At 40.6% G+C, this 10,527-nt stretch overlaps 1 protein-coding gene across 2 annotated transcripts; it reads right to left on the bottom strand.

Annotated features, from left to right (window-relative positions):
• Positions 1-4,240: 4,240 nt before the first annotated feature.
• paqr7a (progestin and adipoQ receptor family member VII, a) lies at positions 4,241-8,767 on the bottom strand. Of its 2 annotated transcripts, XM_071500761.1 has the most exons (3): positions 8,628-8,748; positions 8,456-8,533; positions 4,241-7,213 (listed from the first exon to the last, which is right to left on the bottom strand). In XM_071500761.1, exon 3 carries the CDS (start codon positions 7,171-7,173, stop codon positions 6,109-6,111), a length of 1,065 nt encoding a protein of 354 aa, XP_071356862.1. In that variant the 5' UTR covers positions 7,174-7,213; positions 8,456-8,533; positions 8,628-8,748; the 3' UTR covers positions 4,241-6,108. The 2 variants fall into 2 exon arrangements, with proteins under 2 accessions (XP_071356862.1, XP_071356861.1); XM_071500760.1 differs by lacking the exon at positions 8,456-8,533 and having other exon boundaries at positions 8,628-8,767.
• Between the last annotated feature and the right edge of the window lie 1,760 nt (positions 8,768-10,527).

Below are 10,527 nucleotides of genomic sequence, written 5' to 3'. Positions count from 1 at the left end.
GAACAGCAGAGGTTTGAACCAGGCTAACTTTAGCATGCTATGATGCTCTCAATGGCTATACTAACATGCAAATGCGACGCATGTATAATGTTAACCATGTTCACCATTTTAGTTAGCAAGTTAGCATGCAAACATTTGCTAATTAGCATAAAACAAAAGAAAGCACTTCAATCATTTTGCAGGTATTGGTGATAAACCAAACTTTGACCTGATGAAAAGTCAGGGGCTCACCAAAGTTATTACAATTCATCCTGAAGGGAACATGAATATGTGTACACATTTTTATCACAATCAATTCAATAGACATCCTATAAAGAACCACAAATTCAACCTCATGGTGGCACTGAGGGAAAAGCCAGGAGATCACCAAAGCCAGTGGCTGCGTTTCCATTGCAGTTTTGCAGAAAGTAGAAGCGATTTTTTTTCCTTTGAAAAGTTGACAAAACACAAATTTGAATGGTCTGTGTTTCCACTGACGTACGTTGTGCAAAAAAAGCTGCTTTTTCTCCTCCCACAATATCATTCCAACTAAAGATGATAATGGATTTCCAGCAGTCTGGCTCTCAGCTGGAACTGGCTCCCTGGCCATGATGTGGCAAGCAACATGACTTGAATGCAAAAAAAGTAAATTTCCACTTCAGTTTTGTGTAACATTGCTTTGTCGACTAGTCTAAAAACACATATACATTTTATTGCCACATTTCAGAGTTGTTGTTTTTTTTTTTAAAGATTTAAACAATTTTCCATTACTTGTTTTAAGTGTCAAATTAAATTTCAAATTGTGCATTAAGCAGGTTAATGGAAACACACCAACTAGGACACATCCTCATGTGCCAGTTCATCCAGTAGATATCCTCTGCTAACCATGCATATCTTTCCCAAATTTCATGGCAATTCATCAAATAGTTGTCAACATAAGTTCATAATATTCAATAATGTCATCTTCATGGTGATCCCAAAGGAAAAGTCAGGGAATCACCAGAGGCCTTAACGTTTGGGGACCATGAATGTGTTAACAAAATTTGAGATATTTCAGTCTAAACCAAAATGGACTTGGGTATGACACCATTAGAGCTAATAACAAATGATGACCAGTAATTGTGGATTTAAAAAGTTAATCCCCTTTACCAAAAGCTCCTTTGAATTTTATGAAATAAAACAAAGACTTGTTGTGAGCCACTAATGGACTAAAAGAGCCCTTCACAGTGAAGGACACACAATAAATAAGAAGGAGTTTAGTGTTGCCCAAGGAAACTTGACTGCAACTCATGGCTGCCAAGAGGAATCAGTGTGGGACTGTCCAGTTCTGGTGCTCTCTGTCTGACCACTGGACCCCACGGCAACAGCGAGTCACTTGAAATAATCTAGATTCATGCATCTGTTTTGTTTCAGAAGACATCATGCTCAAGACATGACAAACCTGCTGTGTGTTGTTGCTGGTTATAATGTATTGTAATGTATTTTGAGCCATGATTTCTAATGAGCAGGGATGAAATTTAATTTGGAACTTATCAAAAGGGAAGCAGACTGGCCCCTTCTATTGTGAGTCAGACAGGAGGAATGTGGGAGAGAGTCCAACAGTGCCATAATTCAGCTGATTCAGGGTTTTAAGTGAGTAAGTGAGCCGTGCAGCACAGACCAACACACACCAGTACTCAGTAAGACTGGAGCCACACTGCGGAGCCAGCCAGGAGGGTCGATACATCTGACATTTGCAAGTGGGGTGAACAGTGCCATCTCTGACGTTTGCACTACAGGAAGTAGAAAACTAATTCTGCTCATGTCAGGAGAATAATAAACTAGGCCTGTTTACCTCAAATAAATGCCCCTTCATCAACACTTGGGGGCAGTAGAAATGTACAACAGACACAGACACAGATGCACAGAGGCAGGAACTGCTCTTGCTTTGATGCCAGTGTAAGGTAAAGATCCGAAATGTCTTTATCTAAAGGGCAGGTCAACTGGGGAACATTAGTTTAATTTGGCAGTAACAAAGAGAAAGAACACAAGGAAACAGACAAACTTTTAGAAAGTAAGCTCAATAAAAGAGATAATTCTGCAAGGAATAATTCAACATCTTGAAAATATACTAATACATGATAATATTTAGGAGACTGTTAGCATAGCTTGGCATAAACACTCGGAACAGAGGGAAACAGCAAGTCTGGCTCTGTCAAATGGTTAAAACATCTTGGCCAGCATCTCTAAAGCCCATTTTTTAACATGTTACATCCTGTTTGTTTAATCTGTATAAACTGAAGTCTAAATAACTGGATGCACCAGGATGTAAAACCACAGGATCCACTTGAGAAGGTGAAATTAAGCCATGTAAAAGTTCAAAGTTGAGTTCGGTTTTGTTGAACTTTGAGGTCTGACAGCACTGATTTTTGAGGGCACAGGAAAGTTGAGGGCTTTACATTCTTTCTGAACTGCTTGTTGGATGGAAAAGCCTTCCCTAAACACCTTACTGACATTGGATTAGGGGGTGACTGTGTCCAACCATTTCTTAACTTTCCAAAACTGACAAACCAACATTCACACCCAGTTGGTGAAGGACATTACCTCTCCCCCCTGTTGGCTGACTTTTCATCACACCTTCCTGTGCGTGTTCAAACAACTATGACCAAGAACTCCTGATTTTCGACATGGTTGAACAACATGCCACATAAAGACGCCAAGTATGAGTGAGGACGCTGGATGTTTTTTCTGCATACAGTCCTCATCCATAGTTCAGGTGATGCTGGGAGTATCTGCACACTGGTTAGGAAATCAGTGAGGCACCACACAGGTGGGGTGTGATCCAGATGTTCTCCTCCATGGTGACCCCATGAATCAGCCCTGCATTGCTATGACCAAAATACAAACAGAACAAAACTTGGTGAGCAGCTGGTGCATCATCTGGCCCAACCTTAGGCGTAGTGCTGTGCACAGTTTCACCTACAGTGAGTAGAGTCTCTCCTCTGTGGGTCCCAGAGCCACCCTTAACTTCTACACTTGCAGGCTCAGCTCCTTGCTAGTTCTGGAGAAGGATCATCCCAAAGGGCTAAATGCACCTTCACAGTCTTGAATCAGAGTCTGAACCCTGTGTTGAAGTTGCTTTAACCCCATTCTTATCCAAGTCTCAGGCATTTACCTGATGGGCGAGTGCGAGAACCCACACTAACACATTAAGGTGCTCTACTAATGCTCGTGAATCTGAAAAGGACTTTGCCCCTTAACCTTTTTTGCTTGTTCAGACTAACTCAGGGAGTCACCTACTGCTCAGGAGAACCAAAGCGTCTGACAAGCTACTTCAGAGGATGGAAGGTAAACTCCAAACATGAGACTTTCCTAAGGCCATTCCTAAGGTACATCTCAGGTTAGAGGACTCATCATCGCTGTCCTCAATACTAAATCAGGCTCTACAAAGGGCTGCATTGACAATTCAGGCTACAAAAAGACCACAGGACACGTATGAGAACATGCAGCGGACCCATTTTCACAAATGCAGACAAACAACTGAGTCCAAGTGAGTAGCCAGCCGGGCCAGTAGCCTATGCGTCATTTGTTTACTGCTGCTGGCAGTGTAGGAGGGATGAAATAGAACAACTGTTTTCCTGCACTGGCTGAATTGACAGCTGCCACCATGATGTCCCTTTATCTGACTTCTGTTTAGTGGGTACTTTACAGACAGTGAAGCACATTTTCATGATGGCAGGTCACCTGATAGGTAAGGATGTGTTCAATTTACTCATCCATGTTTTTCTGGCTTTTTTCTTCATTACTTCTCTTGCATATACTCATGACAGTTTCTCAGCCTAAAGGCTTCATGTTTATATGTTGACCCAGATCAATAACGGCACAGAATCACTTTGTGCTTGTATTTAGTCTGAGCTTGCAAATCACCAGCATCACAGTGTCAAGTGTATCCTTACTGTATGTAAATAACAGCTGAGGCCCTCCTCCTGCCCTGCTAGGAGGAGCACTGATTAACAGGTTGCTATGGAGACCAATTAACCATTCAGGGACATCCATCATGAAACAGCAAAGCACATTTGGCATGCTGTCTGTTTTGTATCAAAAGGTTGTCTAGTATTTTTTCAAATCTTAAATCATAAAAAAGTTTACAATATGCACAACACACTGTATATTCCAGCACTGTATGAGTTCAGTTTTTTAAATAAATAAAATATAAAACTAAAATAAATAAAATATTTAACTATACGTTTTTATGATACTCATCATGACAAGCAACACCAGATCAGCAGGGAATTAGTTGACTTTAATTTTACTTGAAAATCACATGAAAAAATCCCACAGATTTAACATCATGTCAAGAAAATAAAAGAGCATCAAGAGACAGACAATGTACCAACACAAAAACAGGCACAATCAGGTCAAAAACGAACTGGAGTCTCAGCTGATCAGACATAATTCAGAGGCAGAGTGTAATATTAGCTCAGACAATACACATGTAAGTAAGGTTTAACTTTTACTACGACTGCTGTTGTTGCTGTCACTGAAAATACATTTTGGTAAACTACACTGTACTCTGCTGGCCTGGAGGGAGGCCACAAGCACGTTGTAATTTAAAGATAACAATGAAGGTAAGAAGCCATGGTTCCTTGCAGTGTGTAAAGGTCAACGTGCTCGAGTAACGCGGGGATTTGACACAGCGGCTGGAAAGGCGTCAGCAGATGAGATTTCACATCATTAGTCAGTTTAACAAAAACATTCAGATTACTTCTGCCTCTCTTCAACTCAATCCCACTGTTTTCACATCTTCAGTAGTAGCATTATTATCTCCCAAAGACAAACATTATTATCATGGTACCTTTATCTTTAATTAGTAAACTCATGTAACAACAACATTCACTTTTCCCCTATGACTCAAAACCCACAAACAAGATTATAGAACACAATACAGTGATTGCTGACATCCTAATAAACAGTGCATAAAACATAATACATATATATATATATATACTGCATGTCTAAGATTCAAAGAGTTAAGACTTTTGTTACACATAACATTGCTCATAAAATAACCAGCTTCTTTAAACACAGTCTAAAGGCGGGACATATATCTAAGTGTTATGCAGTCTAACTTTTGCTCGCACAATGACGACATAAAAAAAAAAAAAAAAAAAAAAAGGTTTAAATCTCAGACTGGCAACGACAACCATCTCATCATGTGATGGCACCTTCAATCCTAAAAGAGTCTACACACTGTGTCATGATCTGATGGCGTTCGTGGGGTTGAGAACAGCACATTACAGCACAATTTTTAACACAATACTCAGTGCACATTTTTAGTGCAATACTCAATCAGCAGCTACTTTATGCTAAACGCAGCATAGCATGTGCAACACTTGGATCTCAAGGCACAATGACAAAGGGCACTGGCAGGTTGTAACATTGTTATTACACTGTAAAATTGCATTTTTGTTGCAATGTTACTACATTATAGTGTCTGTACTTCAATTATGAAGTAGATTTCTGCATAGGAGTAACGTTGCCCCTCTTCTACAAGCTGTGATTAGAGTATCACCTTTGGATCATTTCAATAATCGTTTCAACAATCAATCAGCCTGGGTGAAATAACGACAGATCGCTCACTTTCAAAATATTCCCAATAAATATTTGCACATTCAAGATGCTGTTCTGTACGTCATCACATTGCTGTGGGATAAAAGAAATAAAATCCCAACAAATGTATATATATTTTTTGTTTTACCTGCATGTCAACTGCATGTTGTCCATTTTTACCAGTACCAGTAGTGACACTCTCGAACAGTGATATAATGTAGGCAGTGTTGTCCGCATTTTGATAGTCTTTGCAAATTGTCAGATTTTGATTGTGTTCACTTTTTTTCAGCCTTTGCTAATAAATGAAACTTGTTAATACTGTGAATTATCCCAAAAGCTCTAACACAGAAGAGTATCAAATACTAACTGCTGATGTCATTACGTATTCCTGTTGTAATCTACGACTTACTGTTACGAAATGTTCAAACAGCTATTAACGTTTACAAGCGTGCAGCAAAAGTAATTCGTTCCCTTTCTATCAAAGCAGAATGTCTGGGAGGAAAGGCACATGACACAGCACTTCCTACAGTCTCCAATCTATTATTTGGACTTGGTTTGGCACTCAAGCACTCGTTTGACTTTGCTCAGCATGAAGACACCAATTAGCACACAGACGACCAGGGTGACCACGTAGAGTCCCACAAAGAGAGCGACCTCACCGCTCGTATGCAGACGGGAGTACAGCTCCCTGCGGCCCACGTAGTCAAGGTGGGAGGCATGAATCTGACACAGGGTGCAGCAGGAGAGAAAAATGTGGAACAGCTGATGACTCTGTCCCACAAAGTCGCACCGTCCAGGGAAGATGCGCTCCAGCAGGGGGCAGGTAAAGAAGAAGGCACAGCTGAGAAAGAAAGCCACCTGGCCAAAGTGATAGAGGACGGCTGGGTCGTCGCTGGCTGTGGACCAGGATAAGAGTCTCACTGCCACAGGGCTGCTGTCCCAGACATAGGCGAGCGTCGAGGGCACCACCTGGCACACCTTACGCACCCAGGTCGGTAGGCTGTGGTTGCAGTATTTGCCATAGCAGCACCCAAGGCATGACAGAGAGCTGAGGATGGTGGTGACGGGCATGAAGACCCCATGCATGTGTCTGTGCAAGGTCTCATCCACAGCATAGTAAAAGTGAACCACAGCACTGCCGTACTGATACTGTGCCACCCCAATGTAGTCCAGGAAGAAGAAGCTATAATGACACAGCTCAGACTTGCCGCCCAGTAGGTGAGCTGCTACACTGAATGCCGTGTAGGTCAAAGAGGACAGGATGAGGATCAACAGGGGCCACGAATGAGGATCACTTACAAAGTCCACAGTCTCAGCGAGCTGGCACAACTTCACCACAAAAACTAAAAACGCCAGCAGGTGAGTCCAGATGTTGAGGGTCTCATTGTGGCGCTGGAACAAGGACAGGAGGTAGTAGCGCCAGTTTTGGTTGAGCGGTCGGTAGCCGGTGCTTATGTAACACTCCCTGAAGTAGTAGGGAACCTCAGTGTCTCTTACGGTGCCGGGCATGGAGGGGGCAGCTTCGGTCAGCATCCGGGGAACCTGCCTGATCTGCTGCAGGCTGATGAACACTCGCCCAATTCTCTCCATCACAATGGTCGCCATAACCGTCAGCAGCTGTTAGCAGATGCACGCTGGATGGATCCTGCAGAAAAGATTTTAAGAAAAAATGGTTCACAGTGGCGCACAATGGTTCTTTGTTAAAACTTTCATACTGGCTGTGTGTTTGCATTGTACAGAACATGGTCCTCAATGTTCTTCTGGCCTTTAAAAATATGTTGATTATCTGATTTTTTTTAATGTGTTCTTGGAAGGTGGCAGAAAAGGAAGTGAGTGGGTCAGGCTCCCAAAGACCAATGAGCCAGAGACCGAGATTTCCAAATTTCGATAGGCACGTGTGTGCTTGCAAGCCTCTGCAATTACATAATTATGGTTTAATCATAGAGCCGCTGCTAGAAGCATGCAGCAATTAAAGCTGTAGCTGGATACACCTATCTGTAAGGATGGACACAAGTTGGGCGCCGAAGTACACCTTTACTGAATTTCATAGCAGTTATATAAGGTGCTCATGCAGTTATGTCAATGTATTTTGTATGTGTGTTTGCATGTATTTTATATTTACTCTATGTAAAGTGTTGCAGTTAGATTGTAAATGGGGTTAGACTTAGGCCGATATTCGATAATATCAAATATTTGCTATATTCGAATATTATCAAATATTGAATAATATCAAATATTTGCAAATATTCCCATCATATGCAACATCTGCCCTGCTACCAAGTCTGACCCTAATTTCACTGCTTTGCTTACTACACATTATACCTTGGCATGTGACAAATAAGACATATACCTGAAAGATAAAGTACAATGATATAATTTTATACTATTAAAAAAATACCGTAACATAAAATAAAATAATATAATTATATATAATAGAAAAAACATCTGAAAGATAAAATACAATAATAATTATACGTAATAAAAAAAACTGAAACATGAAAGCCAATACAATTATGAATTATTTAAAACACTGAAACATAAAATACAACAATATAATAACAAATCCATAACCCCCCTATGTCATATGTCATGGTCATGCAATGTAACAGGGCAAAAGTCTTTGCAGCTGGTGTAATCGCCTAAGATCATAGACTGTATATAAAAGATGCGGTGTTACAAGTTAGAGTGCGAATGGTAAAAGAGCAGTGGGAGAAACTTTAAGATAAACATTAAGATTAACTAATTTTCCCTTTCCTTAGTTTCAAGTGTCTACCGCAATCAGTATATATATATATTTTTTTTTTTTTTTTTTTTTTTTTGCTGTACCCGCCCCTGTGAGAACCTGCTGCTGTGCCCAGTGTCCAGCACCAAACGCACTTCACTCCACCTGGGTTCAGTAAAGCGAGCCGCTGTGAAGCTCCGGGAGCAGGGCCGGCGCAGCCCAGAAAAGTTCTGCACACACAGCCTGGAACAAAGGCGTAACTTCTTACACCTACTGTCCATCACTTTAGCACAGGATTTATCCACTGCTCGTACAAACTGACCCCTGGTGCTCTCACCTCGTAGTGACTTGGCTTTTCTCCTTGAGTGTCCACGGCTGGAATGACCTCTTCTTCCTCCTCCACCCACGGAGAGAAATGTTCAACAGATTGAGTCGTTCTTCTGAAGTGAGAAAGCAGAATCAAGCGAACGTCGTTAAAATGAAGCCGGAAGTGTTGTGATTTTACCATAAAAATAAAAGCGTCACTCTTTGACTAACGTGACAAAAATGCAGAAATGATAAAAGTCGATTAATCTGCGCTGACACATTGGATCGTTCCATTAACAATGTCAGATTTATCAAAAAAGTGAAAGAATAAAGAGCCCCTTTTGAAAATCTAGATTATTGCACTTATTGCACACAGCAATGAAACAGATGTAGACATGCATGTACCGGCAGTTTGAAATTGATAAAATATACTAAACCAAATTAAATTTAGGAAATTATAATAGGCTAAAAATAATAAAAATAATAAAAAAATCTAATAAATCCCAGGCCTACACATAGGCCTATGCTATGCATTAGCAGGCATTCAGACAGCGATGGGAGCAATGTACTAAGATGGCTTAATAGAATAATATAATATAATATAGTATTAACATTTAGTATGCTATACTTTTTACCCCACTACATTTATTTATCAGCTTTAGTTACTTTGCAGATTCACGTTATTAATACAAAATATAGCCTAATCAACTAATGAATTATGATGTATTATTATAATCTAACCAGCAGCTGGGTAAAGTAGTTAGACTAGTGAGACACTTGCAACATTAAAGTGATTCTTCCACATCGATATATTTATATATATATATCAATAATTTGGCCGATAATCCAGTTTTGTACATTATTCTGAAATGGGTCATTCTGCATAACGAGTGCTTTTACTTTTTGTACATTATGCGATTAATGCTGCGTTTTATTGTGAAAAGGGATACCGGAAAACCTGCTGTGCTTGCAACTTGAAACACCGGTTTGCTCAGAAGAAGGAAGGTGTTTTTTTAAAAAAGGCTAAAAAAAAAAAAAAAAAAAAAAAAAAAAGCCCCCAAAGAAAACTTCAAACGTGAGGTGCCTTAATCCCGTCAGATTTGTATGCGTGAGAGAGGTGTTGAGGCTCGAGCAGGGGGCAGTTGTTTTTAAACAGACATTTTACTTGAGAGCCGAGGACTCCGGGAACATCCCTGTCTGCTCCGGAGCTGCTGCTGTCCAGTTTTTCGTGCATGTGTCACACTTTCCAATGTTTGATCACTTTCCTTCATGATTTGAATGAGTTGAGATACACACATTCATTCCGTGTGTGTTGGAGGATGAACCTAGATGGCATGTGGGGATTAGTTCAAAGGCTTTCATTGAAATATTTCATTATTTATTATTGTTATGGCCCGGCTCTGAGACCATGGCAAATAAGGGAAGACGTGAGGGAAAAAAAGAAAGAAATGTAATTTAAGTGTCGTTTAACTAGGATAACAAAAGTTGCAATTCAAAGAAATGAGGCCAGCAGAAACAGAAAATCAAGCTCCACCAAACCAGGAATGTAAAACATGAAATACATACAACAAGCCCTGACAGAGGCCCCGGGGCCATCACACCAATAATTATCAGAGTCAGAGTCAGAATCAGTTTTATTGCCAAGTATGTTTCACATACAAGGAATTTGTTCTGGTGATTGGTGCAATTGGAGGTTCTTGGAGGTTCTTGTAAACAACAGGTTTACACAGTTTTAATTTCTGCCTGTATGTGGGAATCAGGTGGACCATGACATGGTCAGAGTGGCCCAGTGCAGCCCGGGGGACGGCGGGATAAGCACCACTGATTGTGGTGTAACAGTGGTCCAGAGTGTTCCCCTCTCTGGTCGGGCAGTTAACAAACTGTCTGTATTTGGGCAGTTCATGACTGAGGTTCCCTTTGTTAAAGTCACC

The sequence above is a fragment of the Trachinotus anak genome, unplaced genomic scaffold (genome assembly GCF_046630095.1).
Source record: "Trachinotus anak isolate AG129_WGS33_773 ecotype Australia unplaced genomic scaffold, CSIRO_AGI_Tana_v1 ptg000016l, whole genome shotgun sequence".
Classification (NCBI taxonomy): domain Eukaryota; kingdom Metazoa; phylum Chordata; class Actinopteri; order Carangiformes; family Carangidae; genus Trachinotus; species Trachinotus anak.
This window is presented reverse-complemented; position numbering and strand designations above follow the sequence as displayed.